At 50.2% G+C, this 22093-nt stretch overlaps 1 protein-coding gene and 1 long non-coding RNA gene across 3 annotated transcripts; both read right to left on the reverse strand.

Moving 5' to 3' along the window:
* Positions 1 to 3846: 3846 nt before the first annotated feature.
* On the reverse strand, positions 3847 to 7483 carry LOC138848693 (fibroblast growth factor-binding protein 1-like). Its single transcript, XM_089326954.1, has 2 exons — positions 7390 to 7483; positions 3847 to 5017 (listed from the first exon to the last, which is right to left on the reverse strand). Exon 2 carries the CDS (start codon positions 4996 to 4998, stop codon positions 4474 to 4476), a length of 525 nt encoding a protein of 174 aa, XP_089183080.1. The 5' UTR covers positions 4999 to 5017; positions 7390 to 7483; the 3' UTR covers positions 3847 to 4473.
* LOC138848689 (uncharacterized) lies at positions 3847 to 20879 on the reverse strand. 2 transcript variants are annotated; one of them, XR_016229774.1, is made up of 3 exons: positions 20679 to 20835; positions 17290 to 18379; positions 3847 to 4091 (listed from the first exon to the last, which is right to left on the reverse strand). It is a non-coding gene; the product is annotated as an uncharacterized LOC138848689 (long non-coding RNA). The 2 variants fall into 2 exon arrangements; XR_016229773.1 differs by lacking the exon at positions 3847 to 4091 and having other exon boundaries at positions 17042 to 18379; positions 20679 to 20879.
* Between the last annotated feature and the right edge of the window lie 1214 nt (positions 20880 to 22093).

A 22093-nucleotide genomic window follows, 5' to 3' on the forward strand; every position in this document is an offset into this window, starting at 1 on the left:
AACAATGGCAGCAATTCAGCATCAAAGACCCCTTTGAAGGACACATTTTTCTCTAACTCAAGTCTATTGCCAACCTGTAGGAGGCTGGGCACTCCAGTTGCTGATCCTCTAACAATATATATATTTCATGCTACCCAAAGGATATCATATATCTCCTAAAACCTAATAAATTATACTTACACTGTATGCATCTCCCTAGAATTTGTCAAGTATTTCTTGCAGTAAGTATCGTGATTTTTAATGTTCAGTCATTTGCCCAATGTCCTTTTGGCTCAGTAATCAAATGAAATTTGAACTCTGCATGTAAAAACAGGAATATGTGGCAGGGATTATGTGGGTCGATGCCACTAGTTAATATGATAACTATTGGCTCAGTGCCTGGATAGAGCTGAGACAGATTCTGTGCAAAATGTGCAGGTCTGGACAACTTCACAACAGGTGCATCAGAGGCTGTCAAACAGGTGTTTTGGCAGCCGTACCTCCAGGGTCTGTAAGCCCAATGACATGTTCTGCCGAAAGCATGTAGAGTGGTGTATGTGATGAAGTGTGGCAGGTGGGCCCCGAGCCCCCATTGGAACAGGGCTGCTGCTACACTCTGTTAGGGACGAAGGTACGGGCACTTAATGGAGACCTTGGGTCTTAGAAAGGAGTGCCAGACCCCCACTGCACCCAGGTGTCCCCATCTGCCTGGGACCCCTCAGACCTAAGGACAGACTTGGACATCAAGCAGATTTCCCCTTCCCAAGGCCTTAGAACACTCCTCCCTGAGGATGCCTGGGCTTGCTTGCCTGAAAACTGAGCTCAATAATACTGATGCTTCCACTAGGTGGCAGCAGTCATCTAGCCCATGAGAAGTCTGTGAGAAGAGACTGAGTAAAAGCTTGCAGTCCATGAGCCAGACAGCCAGCCAGTGCTCCTGCCTCGGGTCACTCTCCTGAGGGACAGGCTGCCCTTTCACCTTCTCCTGTGAATGACTAGGTGTCTCTGGGTTCTATGATCCCCAGCCTGCTCCACTCAGAGAAGCCACTTTGTCAGGAGCAGTGGAAAGGACCCAAGCCGCCGAGACCTGTTCCCTGAGATTCATGGTGTGATATCTGGAAGATTAAAAATGACCTCTGGATTACTAAAGAAAAGCTTGACTGAAAAATAAGCTAACCTACCGTGTTATTAGCACTGTGGCTTGGGTCTCAGTCAGAGTGCATGAACATTAATGCAGCTGGACTCTGAGAGAGGACTCCCATTGTTGAAACTGGAACAGAAAAGGTTGCATTTCAGAAAGACCAGCTCTCTGTATCCCTCTCAGCCCAGAATCCCTCAACCATTGCTCTGTTTTGTTGTGTTGTGTTTCTTGATCCTATTGGTAACATATGAAGGGACATCCTGGGTGACTCCAAGGAGTCGTAGACTCAAATGGGTTTCTTCTACCAGTACCTGGTTCTGGTTATTGGATATGGAAGATTTCAGAGCATGAGATCAAGATGAGTTGATAGAATCTGTCAACTCTTGTGGACTCCCACACGTTTCCACTAGGAAGTAAGAATGGACAACGTTGAACTTGGCACGTTCTCCCATTACATCTGTCCATGAATACTGACCTCTCTATAAGGGAGGTTTGGCTGTGGGTGGGTAGTTGAGTGGCAAAGGGAGGTTCAGTGATAGGGCATTTGAACAAACAGGCTACACCACCATGCAAGGAAAGTCAGATTCCCAAAACCTACAGAGTTGTGTTTAGATATATAGTCCAATTTCAGGTTAATTTTGGAACAGAATGAAGTAATGGTTGGTTGTCTTGTTTTCTTTTGGGTATTCAGTTATGCTGCCATCATTTGAGGAAAAGATTTTTTAAACTTTCTTTGAAATTACAGTAAAAGGCATGTAATTTTTATCATCATCGCCTTTTTTAGATAGATTAGTCCTATCAAAATTTTGCATATTATTGTGTAAATATCACTCCCATCATCCTGCATAACTTCTAATCTCATACAATGATGAACGTATAACTGTATAAATGCTAATGTTAAATTTCACTTCACCCAAATCCCTGGTAACCAGCACTCAACTTCCTGTCTCAAACAGTTTCCTCTAGGTCTCTCATGTAGGTGGCATGGTACAATATTAGTCTCTGTGAAGGCTTCTTTCACTGTGTGTAACATCCTCATAGTTGTCATCTGTGCCATGGATGTCAGAATCTCCTCTTTCTGAAGACCTGAATACTACTCTAGAATTTCTGTACCATGTGTTAGCTGTCCTTTCACCACCAGTGCACACGAGGGTGCTTCTCTGAGTTACAGCTCCTGAGAACACACTGCTGTGCGTGTGAAGTGCTAATACCTAGTAGAGACTGTGCCTTCTGTCTTGTGGGGTGTACACCACCAGCAGAATCCCAACACAAAATTGTATTTCATGGTGAATTAATCAAAGTGTCCACAGTCTCAACAACACAGTGTTTCTGCAGAGGTTCCATACAAATGGTTTTGAGGTTGTCTCTCAATGAGACTTTGAATTCTATTTCCTTAGAGGGAGGGAGAGAGGGAGTGAATGCCTGGTCCTGGGAAGAACTCAGCACAGTACCTGGTACATAGCAAGTGAGAGACAGATGTTGGTGTCAATGGAGTTGGTGTGATACCCAAATGTCCCTGTGAGGCTGTCACCCTGCTCATTGACCCCTATAAAGCTCAGGGTGGGCTGGTGAGTGCACAGTGTAGCCCTGTCCGCCATCTGCCCATCCTCCTGGCTCCTGTCAGAGGCACCAAAAGCAGCAGTGTTGCTACCCTGCTTCCTCACATTTCCTTCTTGGTGGTGTTTTGACAAGGGACTGACAGCAGTTCTTCTGCTCCTCCCAACTCTTCAGTTAAAACACAGCAGATCTGTTATACTAGTGTGTGAATGACTACAGTCACCCCTGCGCCCCTCCCTCTTGACCTCGCCCAGCTTCTGCCACTCTCACATCCCTTGGCTGCCCTGTGCCAGCTTGGTTCCCGTTACCCTATTCCATTCCTGAGATGCTCAGGAGGGCGGCTCCAGTCTGTTTCTGTTCATCTCAGCCCTAGTTTCCCAGCACTTTCTGCCTGCACTGCCCATGTGTTTGCTCAGGTTTTTTTTTTTTTTTTTTAATTATTGATTGGGAGAGAGAAAGAGATTGAGCTCTGCTTCCACAGGTTAACTCCAAATACCTGCCGTACAGCAAATGGGGGTCAAACATGGAGCTGGAAACTCAACCAACTTCTCCCACGTGGGTGGGGGGAACCCAGTTCCTTTAGTCACCACCACTGCACACCAGGGCCTGGATGGGCAGGAACTGAGAAAGGAGCAGAGCCAGTGTTGGACCCAGGCACTGTGACTGAGCTCTGGGCATCTTGGCCTCTAGGACAAATGCCTGCAGCTCCCTCCTCCTTCCGTTACAGCCTCCTCTCAGGCTTGTGTGTGTACGCAGGCCTCTCTCCTACTGCCCAGGAAGGAGCTCTGCAAGTCGGGGGCCCTGCCTATGGCAGGGCTTGGCTGGACTAACTTGAGTGAGGACAGGGGGTCCTCTAGCTGGTGGTCTCGGCTGCCAGATCTCCTGGGTCACTCTTGCTTCTCCCATACAAACGATGCAACCTTGACCATATCCAAACACCGCAGTACACTGGGTTCCCCTCCTGGAATCTGCACACTGCATACCATTCAAACACCACAGTCCAGTGGACCAATCTATGAAGACAGGGGCACAAGACTGGGTCACATCAGGGGACCACTGAGGATGGGTGGGGAGTTCCCACCCTGGCTGTTCCACCCACTGATATTCTGTTTTAGGTTGATGAGATCATGTGGGACCAGACACAGAGACACAGACACTGGGTGAATGTATTTTGAAACAGCACCTGAGTTTATTATGCTTGTGAATTCAGCAGGAAGTGCAGGTGTCTCCCTGAAATCACCAGGCAGACTCCTTCAGCTCAGAGACAGCACTGGGGGCCCAGGGGCAGGCGCCCAGGTCACAGCCTCTGCCAACCACACCTCAGGAAGTGAGCATCAGCAAAGGGCAGGACACAGACTCTGTCCCAACACTGCCCTGCGCTCTCCTAGCACAGACGTCCCTGCCTGATGGGAACCTGGGAGCTGCACACACACACAGAGGAGCCTAAGACACCACCTGCCTGAAGCACCTGCTCTTCTCCCCCAGGAGGAAGACTGGGGCCGAGGGCGATGCTGCAGAACAAGCTGCGGGAGGCCCCGTCACTCCCGGGTCATCTACTGGAACTTCTGCTGGAACCAGTGCTCATCCTCCTGCTGGGGTGGCTGTGTCTGGTGCTGCTGTTCCTGCTGGCCCTTGTGCTGACTTGTCTTCTGGGATGCATTCTTGGATTGGTGGGCGTGGCTCATCTTATTTTGACTTGTGGTGGGGGTGGGCCTTTTGCTCTGCATTGCCTCCATGGAGAACTCTTAATGGGTGTCTTTGGATGGCTCTGTCTGGGATGGCTGCTTCCCCTTGACTCACACCGTGGGGGTGGGCTTCAGTCCCTGCACAGACGTCTTGGAAGCCAGAGTGGAGCTCAGCAGCGTGAGACTGGATTCTGGATACTTGGTACCACACACCCTGGTATTCAAGATGGCCTTGGAGTCCTCACAGATGCGGTTCAAGTGGCGCAGGTGCCAGCCAATTTGTCTCCAGTAGACCTTGTCGTTGTTCAGGCAGTGCAGGCACGCCGTGGGGTTGCCCGCAAAGACACAGGAGAACTCGTGGTGCAGTCGAACACAATGGGCCTGCAGATGGACTTCTTCCTCCTGCCTGGTCACGGTCACATTGCATTTGGCCTGGTCTCTGCTCACAAAGCTGCCAGTGACAATGACCTGGGTTGGCGGGCTTGTGGACACTATCACGGGCTTCTCCAGAGGAACCCACCCATCCTGCTCCGCCTCCAAATTCACGTCATCCTGTTCTCCACTTTGGGCCTCTGTCAGGAGCCCCTGAGCCGCCAGCAGGAGGACGGAGAGCAGGGTGAGAGTGCGGGTCCACATGGTTCAGCTGGGCGGGCACCTGTTGGACAAAAGGCAGGGTCAGTGGTGCAGGTCAGTGGTGCAGGGTCAGGGTGCCGGGTCCATGGTGCAGAGGTTAGTGCTGCAGGTCAGGCACAGGACAGAGTGCAGGGTCGGTGGATCAGGGTCAGAGGTGCTGGTTTCCATTGTGTAGGGTCAGGGACAAGTGCAAGTGATACAGGGTGGCCTCTCCCCTCCTGCCACAGTCCTGCCTACTTAAGGAGGAGACAAGCATCCTCTGGCTCTGGGATGCCAGGGCAAGCAGCCCAACCCCTCCCACGTGCACCTGAGCTGAGGCTGCAGTGACCCAGGCTGCCAGTCCTCACCTGCACTCGGCACTCACTGAGCCTTGTGAGCACTCAGTCCCTCCTCCCCTCACTCACCCACTCGGCCCTTTAGCAGGCACTCACTCAGCAAGCACTTACTGAGCACCTACTGCATGCCATGCACTAGTGAGGATTTCCACACACTGAGGTGAATGAGAAAGCCTTGGGTCTTTAAGAATATGAGACTGATCCCTGGGAACTGTGAATAGCACTGAGCAGGGAGTCTGTCCCATCTGTGTCCTCAATCTCTTCTAGGAAAAGTCATTTCCTTCTCTGAGCCTCAGTTCCTGCACCTGGCACTCAAGGTCTGCATGAATTCATCACCAACTCCTCCTGCTGCCCCACGCTTGGTCTCTATCTCATTGTTCCACAGACACCCAGGACCCAAGATGGAAAGGGGGCAGGGAGAGTGCTGAAGGTGCCAGGAGGTGACCCAGAGGCTGAACCCCATAGAGGCTGACACAGGGACTTGGTGGGGTGGGAGTGGGGTGGAGCTGTCTTGGAGGAGTAATAGCTCAGGGAAGGTATGAAGAGGGGAGCTCGTCTGACCCCAGTGGGAAAGAGAAACAGGGAGGGGAGCGGCGAGTTTTAGACAGTGTTTGAGTGCAGGTGACAAATCGCACCTGACTGGGTTCTGGGCCCTGCGTGCTAAGCATACACATGTTCTTTACCGATCCATGACAAAAGTTACTGAATTCATAGCAAGGCTGTCAGTGCCAACAGAATCCATACACAAATGCATGTCCCTTCCCTACTTCACATCGTAACTAACCAGAACCAACTACCAGGCTGGTGACTCCTCCCTTACTAGTCCTGGACTTCAACTGTTCTCCTAAGAACTTCATGACCATTGTCCCCCCTTTCCTCCACAACTCCCCTTTTTCCCTTAAAAATCATCCTGCAGGCTTGCACAGGGGAACAGCTTATTCTGGACCAAGGCACCTGCTTCCTCCCAGGCCACTCTGTCACACCTTTTTTCGTTGCTAGGTCCCCTCTCTTCCCAGTGTGGAGCAAGGGGTCTACTTCCTTCCCGGGATCACCAGATACTGCACAGATTTCATCAATCAGTCCACACTGGCCAGAAGAAGAGAAGTCCATTTTTATCAGAAACAGACGACACGCTGAGCACTGGTCTAGTGTTCCAGTCTCACCTGGTTTAATCCACACAAGAACCCTGCCAGCCAGGGTGATTACAGGAACAGCCCCAAGGAAGAGCCCGACCGTGATGCCCCGCCAGGTAAGTAACTGTGCTGGTCGTGGAGTGGAGCAACAGAGCCCCGCAGGGAGCCACCGCATCTCCCTGTCCTTTCTTGCCACCTCTTGTAGATCCGCCTACACTGCACCTATTGCCTAACCTTCAGACAATGCTTCAAAAAGATGACAACTATGAACCACGTGGGATTTAGCACTGATAAGATGATTCACGTAAGCTGAGATCTTTTCCCAAAAAGAAAGAATTGTGGGGCTGGCGCCGTGGCGCAATGTATTAGTCCTCCACTTGTGGCACCAGCATCCCATATGTCTCTGGTTCTAGTCCCGGCTGCTCCTCTTCCAATCCAGCTCTCTGCTGTGGCCTGGGAAAACAGTAGAAGATGGTCCAAGTGCTTGCGTCCCTGTGCCCACATGGGAGACCAGGAAGGAACCTGGCTCCTGGCTTCGCATCAGCGCAGTTCCCGCCCTTGAACCATTTGGGGAGTGAACCAATAGAAGACCTTTCTCTCTGTCTCTCTCACTGTCTGTAACTCTACTTATCAAATAAATAAACAATTTTTTAAAAAAAAATGACATTAGTTTATAGAGGGAGCAGGCCTAGAAAATGGCCCTGTCCCCATTTCCACCTGAGTTTGGGCCACCTCCAGGGAATGGGAGTGGGCCAGAGCCACGGAGGGTGGATGTTAGACCTAATACACCAGCTGACGGCTCAGTCATGTCCCACAGCCTCCTCCTCCTACCACACTGGGATCCTCAATCTGGGAAGTGGGGCAGGAAATGAAGCTCTGGAGAGAGAGAGAGAGAGCGAGAGAGAGAGAGCGAGCGAGGCTCTTACCAGTCCTGCGTCTGCAGATCCAGCGCAATCCCCGAAGCCAGGCGAGGTGCAGGTTGCAGCTGTCTCAGGGGTGGTGCAGGGCAGGGTCTGCTATTTGTACAGGAGCCCAAGCCCACAGGGGTTACAGCTCACATACCTGAGGAGCTGAGCTCACACTGCCCCCGGGCCATGTCCCTTCTCCTTAGGAACCAGGCAGGTCCTGCAGGAAAGTGCTTGGGGGCATACTATCCACTGTTCCCTGAAATGAGCTTCACATTGATTAACACACATGTTGCTAATTGAATGGCTTTTGAATCCCTATGAGCACGCCACCTTCTACTTCTAAACTCTGCACATTCTCCCACCATTGTACTTTCTCAGCTCTGGGGTCCTTGGTGGACACTGATTAGAAAATTTTGAGATAACAACACTGCCACTGTAAATGACAAAGTCATTGAATCCACTGAGGGACAGGAAGAGGGCACAGGGTTGACACTGCAGGTTGAGGACCTGGCAGAGCCCAGCACTGACACTGACAGTTCACGAGGGTCTCTGGGTGTGACACTGGGAGGAACGGAGGATCTGACTCCAGCCAACAGGGCTCAGCTTTGCTGGGAAGCAGGCCCCGCTCTTTCACCTTCAGAGGGACTAAAACCTCTTTCAGTTTCTCTCTGAAGATATCATTGGTCCGATTTCTCAAAAGAAGGCATAGACATGGCCACCAAGTATATAAGGAAATGCTTACCATCACCATCTCCAGGGAAGAGCAATCAAAGCCACAGTCAGTTCTCATCCCACCCCAGTCAGAATAACGATTATCAGAAAGACAGAGAGTCACAGCTGTGTCAGGGTCGCAGTGGAAGGAGGACTTCACACACTGCTGGTGGAAATGTAAACTAGCATGGCCACTATGGAGAGCAGCATGGAGGCTGTTCAGACCCTGAAGACAGATCTACCCCAGATCCAGCAACCCCACCCCTGGGTGTGTGCACAGCACAGGACGTGAGCTGGGGAAGAGATGTGAGTGCAGCACTCACTGCTCAGCATAGACCAGGTGTCCTGCAGTGGATGAACGGGGAGAGGAAATCTGATGTGTTCACAGGGACATAGACATAGACATAGAGTGAAGCATGACCAGGGCAAAAATAAATAATGAGAAACTGTCATTGGTGGAATGTGGGTGGAATTAAAGGACAGTATATTAAGAGAAACAAGACAGACACAGAAAGAAAGATACCACATGTTCTCCCCTAACAGTGGAAGCTGAAAATTTTTATCTGAAAGAGAAGTGGAGAGTGAACAGTGGTCCCCAGGACTGTGAATACAGAGAGAGGAAGGGGTGGGGAAGGGGTGAGGAGGGAGCACAAAATGGCAGTGCACTTGAGGGCTCAGCTCTAACGCCCTGCAGCACAGTGGGGGGACTGCTGTGGGCAATAATTTATTGTTATTTAATAGCAGTTTGAATAGAGGATTTGAACGTTCCCAACCAAAGAAAACTCTATCAGGTGATGCATTTGCTAACTACCCTCGTTTTACCACTGTATGTTACATCCATGTGTCAAAATACCAATCTTAATCTATAAATATGTACAATTCTCATGTGTCAGCTAGATTTTTACAATATATTCCTAAACTCAGTCATCTGAGAGAATTCAATGAGCTAATTAATCCTAGACTCAGAACTTAAACCATCCAAAATTTGAACAAGTATCCTATCTAGCAGTACGATCTTGCTGATTAGTTTTACTTCCTTCCCAGTCTGATGAAGGACACCTGCTGTAGTTTCCAGAGGAATTGGTGACTCCCTGGTGACATCGTGCACTGACCTCATCCCCAGAGACAAGCCCTGGGGTGAGCAGAGTTGGCTCCTTGCCCTTGGTCGGGAGATCTCCTTCCAGCTGACTGATAAGCACACCACCTGCACAGCACAGGGCATCTGCAAGTCTTTCCCAGCCTGGTCACAGCAGATCTTTATGGCCTCTGTGCTGGTGTGGCCATTGCTATCCCCTGCAATGCAAGAGTGCTTCAGAAGTCATGGGAAAAGAATGCAATCAAGAGATAAACTTGTTTTGGTTCAAAAAAGCTTGAGAGTCTGGGATTGTGTTGTCCTGGGAAAACTGCCCCCGGGACCTCAGCATCCCAAGTGGGGGCCAGTCTGACTCCCAGCTGTTCCACTTCTAATGCTGTTCCCTGCTAATGGTCTGGGAAAGCAGCAGAAATGACCCAAGTACGAGGCTCCCTCCATCATCTGGAGACCCCAGGAAATATCCTGGCTCCTGGGTAAGCCTGTTCCAGACCAGGCCTTTAAGACATTTAGATGGTGAACTGGCAGATGGAAGATCTCTCTCCCTCACTCCTGCTCTCTCTATAATTCTTTCAAAACAATAACTAAATCTTTAAAAAATTTTGAATCTATGTGTATTTTTTTCACAGCATATGTTTTCTATGAATTTTTTGATAATCACACAAATTCATACTTTGATAAAACAAATAGGAGAAAGGGGAGTCTGGAACATCCCTTGCTGAGTGTCTCTTTGCTAATATTGCAGATCTGGGTGCCCCAGAACAATGGCAGTAATTCAGCATCAAAGACCCCTTTAAAGGATTTATTTTTCTCTAACTCAAGTCTATTGCCATCCTGCAGGAGGCTGGGCACTCCTGTTGCTGATCCTCTAACAATATATTTTTCATGCTACCCAAAGGTTATCATATATCTCCTAAAGCCTAATAAATTATACTTACAATGTGTATGTTTCTCTAGAATTTGTCAAATATTTCTTGCAGTAAGTATCGTGAATGTGAAATGTTCAGTCATTGGCCCAGTGTACTTCTGGCTCAGTAATCAAACGAAGTTTGAATCCTGCCTATAAGAAAAGAAATATGTAGCAAGGATCATGTGGGTCAATGACAACAGTTAATATGATAGCTATGTGCTCACTGCCTAGATAGAGCTGAGACAGGTTCTACGCAAAGGTTATTTGGACAACTTTGCAACAGATTTTTTAGAAGTGGTTGAAGAGGTGTCTTGGCAGCCCTATCTTGAGGGTGCGTAAACCCGAGGATATGTGGAGATACAGGTATGTGCTGCTGAAGGCATGCTGAGTGGAGTCTGTGATGAAGTGTGATAGGGGGCCCCAAGCCCCCTTTGGAGCAGGGCTCCCTGCTACACTCTGTTAGGGATGAAGCTACTGGCACTTGTGCAGACCTGGGTCTTAGAAAGGAGTTCCAGACCCCACTGCACCCAAGACTCCACATCCTGCCTGGGATCCCTCAGACCTAAGGACAGACTTGGACATCAAGCAGATTTCTCATTCCCGTGACCTTAGAACACTCCTCCCTGAGGGTGCTTGGGCTTGGTTGACTGAAAACTCAGCCCAATAAATACTGATACATCCACTAGGTGGCAGCAGTGACCTAGGCCATGAGAAGTCTGTGTGCCGTGACTGAATAAAAGCTTGAAGTCACGAGCTATATAGACAGCCAGTGCTCCTGCCTCGGGTCACTCTCCTGAGGGACAGGCTGCCCCTTTCACCTTCTCTTGTGTGTGGCTAGATATCACTGTGAGATGACTGCTGTGTTGGGGACCCTCTACAGTGGGGCTGCAAGCCCTTGCCATCAGCTACTGCAGCCTGTCAAGCCTTTCTTTGTACCTTATGTGGATGCCCATGGGAATAGTGATTGAATGGGACAATGAAGATGATTGGGCCTGCATAGTCCTGGAGATTATCATCATTATCTCAGCCTATTGTGGGACTGGATAAATTCGTCTTGTACCAATAACACAAGGGTGCAAAATTGTGCCTCCTACTGTATGCTGTGGCGATTGTAATGGACTACCAGGATGGTGGCACCTGTCAGCAGCTGATAGGTCTGTGTTTGGCTGAAGGGGTAGGCCTGCCATTTCTTGGCAATACAACATGTTGGTCTTCTGCTGCCATCTGGTGGTATTCACAGGCATGTGGGATACTTGATACAATGTCATAAGGGAGTTGCTGTTCTGTCATGTGGCAGAATCTGGCCAACCAGAATTACATTTGAAAATGCACTCCACTATCCTTTTGACTGCCTTGATCCCTTGCAGTTAGATGATGCCAAACTGTGCACAGCAAGGGCTCATAATGGCTTCACAGGCAAGACAGTCAGTGGACATTCCATGCCCCTTGTCATTCTCAAGTGGATGCCACTCCCAGGCTGATGAATGGACTATTCTAGACTTGACTGTCTTTCTGTCAGGAACTAATGTATTCCAGTAATTCACCAAGATGTTGAACACAAAGGGAAGGAGAAATGGTACCAATACATGTTCTGCAGGCCTTTTCGAAAACATGGAGTTGGGGCCGGTGCTGTGGCACAGTAGGTCAATCCTCTGCCTGTGGCGCCGGCATCCCATATGGGCACCGGTTCAAGTCCTGGCTGCTCCTCTTCCAATCCAGCGCTCTTCTGTGGCCTGGGAAAGCGGTAGAGGATGGCCTGGGTCCTTAGGCCCCTGCGCCCATGTGGGAGACCAGAGGAAGCTCCTGGCTCCTGACTTCGGATCGGCGCAGCTCCGGGTGTTGCAGCCACTTGGGGAGTGAACCAGCAGGCGGAATACCTTTCTCTCTGTCTCTCCTTCTTACTGTCTGTAACTCTAACTTTCAAACAAATAAATAAAATCTTTTAAAAAAAAGAAAACATGGAGTTGTTACTTTGGCCAAATATATGCACAGCTACAAAAGTGAAATTGTTGACATCAAAGGAATGGGTAATGCTCACTGCAGAAAGCCCCATGAAAATTTCCATGGCAACACTGGAAGAGTCTACATGTTACCAGCATGCTACCAGCATTGTTGCAAACAATGATCCTTTAACAGTGTAGACAATTCTTGTAAACAAAGATTCTTGCCAAGAGAATTAATGTGCATACTGAGCATAATAAACACTGTCATATCTCTGACAGCTTCCAGAAATGTATGAAGGAAAATGATCCAAAAAACAAGGAAGGCAGAGAGTAATGCATCTGAGTTCAACTGAAGCAGCAGCCTGCTCCACCCAGAGAGCCTACTTTGTCAGAACTGTTGGAAAGAGCTCAGGCCGTGGCAACACATTCCCTATACACTCATGGCATGGCATGTGCAAAAAGGAAAAGACCTCCAGACTATTAAAGAAAAGACTGCACTAACAAATAACCAGGACACAGGATGCTATCGGCATTGGGACTTGGATCTCAGTCAGCGATTGGGAGCCTTTCTTGCAGCTGAACCTCCCAGAGACTATTCGCACGAAGGAGATATCTGGAAAAATTTGGGATGGAAGAGGTTGGTATTCAAGAAGACCAGCTCTGAATTACCGTTTAATCCTGGAATCGTTCGATTATTGCTCTGCTTCTTTCTTGATCCTACTGGCGTCATCATCAGGTGATAAACTGGGTGAAAACAAGGAGATGTTGACTCCAATCTGTTTCTTCTGCCATCACCTGGTTTTGGCTATTGGATATGGAAGATTCCAGATCATGAAGATCAGGGTGACTTGGTTGACTTCACAGATCCCAGTGTATGCCCACAGTGGTTCCACTGGGAAGCCATAAGGGGCAGCACTGAACTTTGCCAGTTCTTCCATCACACCCAGCCTCCATGGTTACTACCTTCTATATAAGGAAAGAGTGGCTGTGGGTGGGTAGTTGAGTGGCAAAGAGGGGTTCAATGGCTACGGGATTTGAACAAACAGGCTAGGCCACTATTGGAGAATAGCAATATACCCAAAACCTAAGGAGAAAACACCTGTTGTGTTTGAAGATATAATCCATATCAGGTTACTTTTTGTACAGACTGAAGTAACAGTAAGTTGTCATACTTTCTTATGAATATGCAGTTACTATGGTACCATTTTAAACTTTCTTTTAAAATTTAGTGAAAGATCGAAAATTTATTTTCCTATTCATTTTTAAGTAGACAGAGTATTCATATTAACTATATGTATATATATTATATATGGTTATGCATACACCACTACTATCCATTTCCATAACTCTTAATCTCATATAATTTGAACTTTATAAATGTTAATTTCAATTGTACCTCACCCATCTCCTGGCAACCAATGTGGTGCCTTCTATCTCTAAGATTTTGCCTACAGTAGGTTTCTCATATAAATGGAATCATACAATATCAGCTTTATGTGACAAGCTTCGGCTTATCTATGTTGTACAATGTGTGAACTTCCTTACTGTTAAGACCTGATGCATCCCATAGAATCATATACCATATGTCACCTATTCATTCACACATCAGTGCACATTTAGGGTGGATCTCTGTGTTACAGCTACTGAGAATACTACTACTGTGAACGGGGTGTTGCTAATGCCTATTTGAGACTGTGTTTTCTATTATTTGAGGTTATGCCACTAGCAGAATCCCCACATCAAATCATAGTTCTGTTCCAAATTGTGCAAAGTTCTCAATTTTTCTACAGTCTCATCAATATGTGTTTTTAGGAGTTTCCATACTAATGGTCTTAAGGTGGTCCCTCTACAAAATTTGTGCACAGTATATTGAACATTCGTCTTCCTTTAATTGGACTTCCATTTAATTGACATGTCAGAGGTGATTCAGTTATAAGGCTCTGAACTCATGAACAAGCCCTCCCGAATGCAGGCAAACCAGTCACAGCCTAATCCAACACTCTACAGTGCCTGACTCCCTGGCTGTAACTGAATTGCTGAGTGTAAGGGGTCACCCTCTTCCATGCCCACCGCTCTATCATTCTGGCTAATTGCTATTGCTGTTGGTATCTGTGATGGGCTGAAGAGTGTCCTTCCACTCATGTCCACTCACACCTGCTGAAGGTGACCTTCTTTGGAAATAGGAACTTGGCGGCTGTCATCAAGTTCAGATGAAGTCATATGGAATAGAAATGGCCCTTAGAGGAATGATTTGTGCTCTTCTGGAGAGACTAAAATTTGGATGACACACAGGGAATGCAGCACATGTGGGAATAAGAACCTGGACTGGAGTGTTTCTTCTGCAAGTAATCGGAGGCCAAGGATCGCTGAGGCCACAGGAATCAGGGTAAGACGCTACCTTTGCTTTTTCTACCAAAAACTATTCAAGGGAAGGGGTGGGGAAGGGGCTGGGTAGAGGTATGACCATGCGAGATGTGCTAGATTGCAGAAATCAAAGTTGGCATCGCATTGGGTTTGTGTTATCAAACCCAGCCACTGCATAGCTGTGATTTTACAAGGCAAGAGATATTCGCACCGCTGACTGCTTTGGGACCATGAAAACAGCCAACCTTCAGCACTAATCACCTTTGGACAGCGTCTTACTTACTCCAACCAAAGACAATCGTTCCTTAAGCAACAGGGTCTCATTGTAGGAGGAGCAGAAAGGTGGTCACAGGGCTCAATAGTTGGTCCAAGACTGGTTAGCTACTGGCAGAGGCCAAGCTGCTCATCCAACCACGTTGAAGACAAAAGTCTTGTCAGTTGTTCCAATGGCTGTGAGTGAACTGGAAGAACCAGCAACCTCATGGGAAGGAAGAGACCTTTAAGAAGTGCTGCGTCAGGTCAGACCTCCAGTGTTTACACAGATCAGACCAGGTTGCGATTTTGTGTGTCGTGGATGAATTTCGTACTCTTTTCCTCTATCTGGGCTGTTATATGATTTGAGTCATGCGGTCAGATAGGGGAACACAGGGCTGAGAATCTGGGTACCTCAAAAGGGGAAATGTCCTTCCCTTGCTGTACTTACAAGTAGCTTGGGGAAGGTGTGGGTTGACTCTGGTGGTGGAGGCCACTGGTCAGCCTGGGCCCATCCTATAGCGACACCTCCATCTGTGGCATTCATCCACCATGTGAGGCCCCACCCCAGGCACTGGAATCCAAGTGCAATGAGACAGGAGAGCTTTTCTGCGTCCTTTGCTGGTTTTCAGGCCTCTGGACAAACACCAGGCGCTTGGAAGGAGCTGAAACCAGAGAATAAATGACTGGTGGTGTCAAGGCCCTTGTTCTGCCTCTCCCCTGTGTTGGGAGCTTTCTTCCCTGAAGTCAGCCGGCTCAGGTCATCAGTGAGGTCTGGGCTCTGAGCCCGCCATGCAGAGAGCTCCCCGAACACCCCCCCCCCCCCGGCCAAACTGCTTCCCCTCTCCCTTGTGTCCCCTTCCCTTGCTTCCCTTTCCTCTCGAACTCCGAGGTCACTGTGAGCGTTTCATCCCATCCTTCAAGGGCAGAGACCCACCTACTGAGCACTGAGGATCCCAGCACTAGGGGTCCACGCTCAAAAACTGCATGTGGTGAACGAGTGAGTGGGGAGGGGTGGGTGAATGCGTGGTCCCTGGGAAGAACTTAGCACAGTACCTGGTACATAGCAAGTGAGAGACAGATGTTGGCTTCAGTGGAGTTGGTGTGATACCCAAATGTCCCTGTGAGGCTGTTGCCCTGTGCATTGATCCCTACAAATCTCAGTGTATGTCCTGGTGTTCTGGCGAGTTCACAGTGTTGTCCTGTCCCCCACCTGCCCATCCTCCTGGCTCCTATCAGAGGCACCAAAAGCAGCAGTGTTGCTACCCTGCTTCCTCACGTTTCCTTCTTGGTGGTGTGGTGACAAGGGCCTGACAACAGTTCTTCTGCTCCTCCCAACTCCCAAGTTAAAACACATCAGATCTATTATACTAGTGTGTGAATGACTACAGTCACCCCTGCGCCCCTCCCTCTTGACCTCGCCCAGCCCTGCCACTCTCACATCCCTTGGCTGCCCTGTGCCAGCTTGGTTCCCGTTACCCCATTCCATTCCTGAGATGCTCAGGAGGGCGGCTCCAGTCTGTTTCTGTTCATCTCAGCCCCAGTCTCCCAGCACTTTCTGATTACTCTCTCCTTTTTCCTGTACAGTTTATTTTGTTAATCCTTCATTGAGAGAGAGAGAGAGAAAGAGAGAAAGAGAAAAAGAGAGAAAGAGAGAGAGAGAGAGAGAGAGAGGGGTGGAGCTCCCTTTCTCTGGTTAACTCCCCAAATACCTTCCATGCCCCCAACTGGGGACAAATCTGGACTGGAAACTCAATCAAGTTCTCCCACGTGGGTTGGGGGAACCCAGTTACTTTAGTCACCACCACTGCACACCAGGGCTTGTGTGGGCAGGAAGCTGATTCAGGAGAAGGGCCCTGTGTTGAACCCAGGCACTGTGACTGAGCCCTGGGCACCAAGGCCTCTAGGTAAATGCCTCCTGCACGCAGCTTCCTCCTCCTTCCCTTACAGCCTCCTCGCAGGCCGCTGTGTGTACCCAGGCCTCTCCCCACTGCCCAGGAAGGAGCTCTGCGGGGGGGGGGGGCATGTCTATCATGGGGGCTGGCAGCTCTGACTTGAGTGAGGACAGGGGGTGCCTCTAGCTGTCCACACGCTGCCAGAACTCCTGGGTTCCAGTCTTGCTTCTCTGTTACCAGCTATGTGACCCTGACAGTGACCAAAGCCCCTGTGCTTTGGGTTTTCCCACCTGAAAACAGAGATGCTAATCACCACACTGCATATTAATCACAACCACAGTCCAGTGGATGGCTCTATGAAGACAGGGGCACAAGACCGGGTCACATCAGGGGATGAAGGGGCTGGGTGGGGAAGTCCCACCCTGGCTGTTCCATCCACTGACACTCCGGTTTAGATCGATGAGATCATGTGGGACCAGACACAGAGACACAAACACTGGTTGAATGTATTTTGAAACAGCACCTGAGTTTATTATGCTTGTGAATTCAGCAGGAAGTGCAGGTGTCTCCCTGAAATCACCAGGCTGACTCCTTCAGCTCAGAGACAGCACTGGGGGCCCAGGGGCAGGCGCCCAGGTCACAGCCTCTGCCAACCACACCTCAGGAAGTGAGCATCAGCAGAGGACGGGACACAGACTCTGTCCCAACACTGCCCTGCACTCTCCTAGCACAGACGTCCCTGCCTTAGGGAACCTGGGAGCTGCACACACACAGAGGAGCCTAAGACAGCACCTGCCTGAAGCCCCTGCTCTTCTCCCCCAGGAGGAAGACTGGGGCCGAGGGCGACGCTGCAGAACAAGCTGCGGGAGGCCCCGTCACTCCCGGGTCATCTACTGGAACTTCTGCTGGAACCAGTGCTCATCCTCCTGCTGGGGTGGCTGTGTCTGGTGCTGCTGTTCCTGCCGGCCCTCGTGCTGACTTGTCTTCTGGGATGCATTCTTGGATTTGCTGCCTGGTGTATCCACACAGCTGGGTTGAGTGGTGGTGGTGGTTTGGGTCTGTGCTTGGCTGCTGGTGGCATCTGACAGCACTATTCTCTGAGCAGTGGTGGTCTGGGGCCTGGTATGGAGCTGTCTGAGTGCTTGTGGTCCTTTCAACCTTGATCTGCTCTCTGGGAGTGGCTTCTGTTGTTCTGAGTTACTCTGTGGGGCTGGGCCTTTTGCTGTTGATTTCCTCTGTGGAAAAGATATGCTGTGTGTCTTTGGATGGTTCAGTCTGGCATGGTTAGTACACGTTGACCCACATCGTGGGGTTGGGCTTCATTTCCCGGACAGACGTCTTGCAAGCAAGAGCGGAGCTCACCATCGTGAGACTGGATTCTGGATATTCCGTACCACACACCCTGGTCTCCAGGATGGCCTTGGAGTCCTCACAGATGTGGTTCAAGCGGCGCAGGCGCCAGCCAATTTGTCTCCAGTAGACCTTGTCACTGCTCAAATAGAGTAGGCACTCAGTAGGGTCACCACCAAAGACACAGGAAAACTCGTGGTCCAGTCGAACACAATCAACCTGGAGATGGACTCCTTTCTCCTGCCTGGTCACGGTGACATTGCATTTGGCCTGGTCTCTGCTCACAAAGCTGCCAGTGACAATGACCTGGGTTGGCGGGCTTGTGGACACTATCACGGGCTTCTCCAGAGGAACCCACCCATCTTCATCCGCCTCCAAATTCATTTCATCCTGTTCTCCACTTTGGGCCTCTGTCAGGAGCCCCTGAGCAGCCAGCAGGAGGACGGAGAGCAGGGTGAGAGTGCGGGTCCACATGGTTCAGCTGGGCGGGCACCTGTTGGACAAAAGGCAGGGTCAGGGTCAGGTCAGGGGTGCAAGGTTACAGGCTTGGCTCCCTCCTCCCTGCCACAGTCCTGACTACATAGAGGAGACAAGCATCCTCTGGCTCTGGGATGCCAGGGCAAGCAGCCCAACCCCTCCCACGTGCACCTGCCCTGAGACTGCAGTGACCCAGGCTGCCAGTCCTCACCTGCCCTCTGCACTCACTGAGCCTTGTTAGAGCTCAGTCCCTGGTCCCTTCACTCATCCATTCCTGCTCCTCCCACCCACTCGTCCTTCAGCGCTCACTAGCAAGCACTTACTGAGCACCTGCTGCATGCCATGCACTAGTCTTTGTGTTCAGCATACGGAGGTGCATGAGAAAGCCCTGGGCCTGAGAGAACATGGAGGTCACTCCCAGGGGAATTTCAATAGCATCACCCAGCTGTTCTGTGCCTCCCTGTCCTCAACTCCACCCTTAATCACTTCCCCCCGGGGGCCTCAGTTCCTTCCCCTGGCACTCAAGGTGTGGGTGACTTCAGCACCAACCTCTTCCTGCTGCCCCGCGCTCAGATTCTATCTCATTGTTCCACAGATACAGCGCACAGAGGGTCACAAAACGCAAAAGCACGAGGGAAGATTGTGAGTGTGTCAGGAACCTGCCGGGACACTGACCCAGAGGCTGGACCCCATGGAGGCTGACACAGGGGCTGGGGGGTGGGGTGGGGTGGGGTGGGGGAGCTGTCTGGGAGGAGTAAGAGCTTGGGAAGGGAATGAGGGGAGGAGCTTGTCTGACCCCAGTGGGGAAGAGAAGCAGGGTGGGGAGGGGCGAGTTTCAGACAGTGTTCTTAGTGCAGGTGGAAGACAAGAATCACACCTGATCAGGTTCTGGGCCCTGTGTGCTGAGCATACAAACGCCCTTAACCAATCCTTGAATACCTCATTGGATTTATAGCACGACTTTCAATGCCACACTGACACCTCTCCCTTCCCTTCACGGTTTTGCTGACCAAACCCAACTAGCATGCTTGTGACTTCTCCCCCGACTGCGCCCTGTGATTCACACTGTTCCCCTAAGCACTTCAGGACCCACTGTCCCCCCTGTCCTCCACAGCTGCCCTTTCTCCCTTAACAATCATCCTTCAGACTTGCACCGGGGAACAGCTTATTCTGAACCAAGGCACCTGCTTCCTCCTGGGCCACTCTGCCCTAGTCACTGTCCTGTGTAGGGCACTGCGGGCCTGATCCTCTCCCAGAAACAGCAATAAACTGTACCGAGTTCATCAAGTAAGCCATCAAAACCACACGGAGCGGAAGAAGAGAAGTCCATTTCTAACGCCAACGACACGCTGAGCACTGGCCCAATGTGCAGTCTCACCTCGTTTAAACCACACAAGAGCCCTGCCAGCCAGGGTGATTACAGCTCCCAGGAGGAGCCCAGACAGCGAAGGCCCGGCCAGGTAAGTAAGTGCTCCGGATCCCACGGTGGGCAGGGGCAGACCTACGCAGGAGGCAGAATCCAGCTACTGTCCCTCTCTGCCTCCCCTGTCTCATCTCCGAGTGCTCTGTACCTCTCCTCTCCCTTTCCGAAAATACTGGCAAAAAAGACAGAGCTTATTACTAATGATCAGATGATTCACAACAGCTGTGATGTACCAAGGAAGAAATTTGTTTAAAAAGAGGGCAGACCAGGCCGGCGCCGTGGCTCACTAGGCTAATCCTCCGACTTGCAGCACTGGCACACCGGGTTCTAGTCCCGGTTGGGGCGCCGGATTCTGTCCCAGTTGCCCCTCTTCCAGGCCAGCTCTCTGCTGTGGCCTGGGAGTGCAGTGGAGGATGGCCCAAGTCCTTGGGCCCTGCACCCGCGTAGGAGACCAGGAGAAGCACCTGGCTCCTGCCATCGGATCAGCACAGTGCACCAGCCACAGCACGCCGGCCACAGCGGCCATTGGAGGATAAACCAACAGCAAAAGGAAGACCTTTCTCTCTGTCTCTCTCTCACTGTCCACTCTGCCTGTCAAAAAAATTTAAAAAAAAAAGAAAAGAAAAAAAAGAGGGCAGACCCAGGAGATGACCCTGCTCACATTTCCACCTGAGTTTGGGCCAACCCCAGGGAGTGGGAAGGGAAAGACCACAAAGGATAGTGGACCAGATCCATGAACTGTGTGACAGGCAACTTAATGTGCCAGCTGATGGCCCAGTCATGTCCCACGGCCTTCTCCTACCACACTGGGGCCCCTCAGAGCCTGGGAAGTGGGGCAGGAAATGAAGCTCTGGAGAGAGAGAGAGAGAGAGAGAGAGAGCGAGGCTCTTACCAGTCCTGCGTCTGCAGATACAGCGCAATCCCCGAAGCCAGGCGAGGTGCAGGTTGCAGCTGTCTCAGGGGTGGTGCAGGGCAGGGTCTGCTATTTGTACAGGAGCCCAAGCCCACAGGGGTTACAGCTCACATACCTGAGGAGCTGAGCTCACACTGCTCGAGGCCACACCCCTTTGAAGCCAGCCAGGTCCTGAGGTGGAATACAGTCTACTGTTATCTGTAAATGAACTTCACGTTGGTTTAGCAAACATGTACAACTGCCCCTTCTACTCCTGTGCCCTGGACAGTCTCCCACCACTGCCCTTGGCCTGCTCTATGGTACTTTGGGGCCACTGCTTAGAAAATTCAGAGATAACAAGGCTACTGCTTGTAAGTGACAAAGGCCCAGAAATTCCACTGAGGCATTGGATGTGGGCACAGGTGGAAGCCCTGTCTGGTTTATGACTTGAGAACATACACCCCATTTCAAATACAGTGGAGTCAGGTCTTAATATGGGACAGTATCACTGGAGTGTGACCTAGGGGAGGGAGAGAGGATCTGACTCCAGCCAACAGGGGCCAGTCTGAGAAATAGGCTGCTCTCTTCTTTCACCTTCACAGGGTCTAAAGCCAAAAAGAGGTCAGCCACCCCTTTCAGTTTCTCTCTGAAGCAACCATCTGACCGATCTCTGGTATACATTTCTCAAAAGAAGGCATAGAAATGGCCATCAAGTACACAGGGAAATGCTCACCATCACTGTTATCAGGGACACGTGAAGCAAAACCACAACAGGCTATCATCTCACCCCAGTTAGAATAACTATTAGCAGAAAGACAAAATGCGGTAGGGTCGCAGTGGAAGGAGGACTTCACACACTGCTGGTGGAAATGTAAACTAGCATGCCACTATGGAGAGCAGCATGGGGGCTGTTCAGACCCTGAAGACAGATCTACCCCAGATCCAGCAACCCCACCCCTGGGTGTGTGTGCACAGGACAGGACGTGAGCTGGGGAAGAGATATTTGCAGTGCTGTGCTTATTGTAGCACTGCTCACCCATAGATAAGGTATGTCCATGATGGACGAATAGAAAAAGAAAATGTGCTGTGTATATGTATATATGTGTGTGTGTATACACACACTGAAATATTACTTGGCCATTAAAAATAAGATATTGTCATTTGTGGCAATGTGGATGGAACTAAAGGACATTATAGTCAGTGAAATCAGACACACACACAAAGACAAATACCGCATGTTCTCCCTAAACTGTGGAAACTTAAACAGTTGATCTGAAAGAGAAGTGGAGAGTAAACAGTGGTCCCCAGGGACTGAGAAGATAGAGAGAGGAAGGGGTGGGAAAGGGGTGAGGAGCGAGCACAAAATGGCGGCACACTTGAGGGCTCAGCTCTAACGCCCTGCAGCACAGTGGGGG

This window comes from Oryctolagus cuniculus, chromosome 2 (assembly GCF_051225735.1).
Source record: "Oryctolagus cuniculus isolate XC-2025 breed Fujian yellow rabbit chromosome 2, ASM5122573v1, whole genome shotgun sequence".
NCBI classification, from domain to species: Eukaryota; Metazoa; Chordata; class Mammalia; order Lagomorpha; family Leporidae; genus Oryctolagus; species Oryctolagus cuniculus.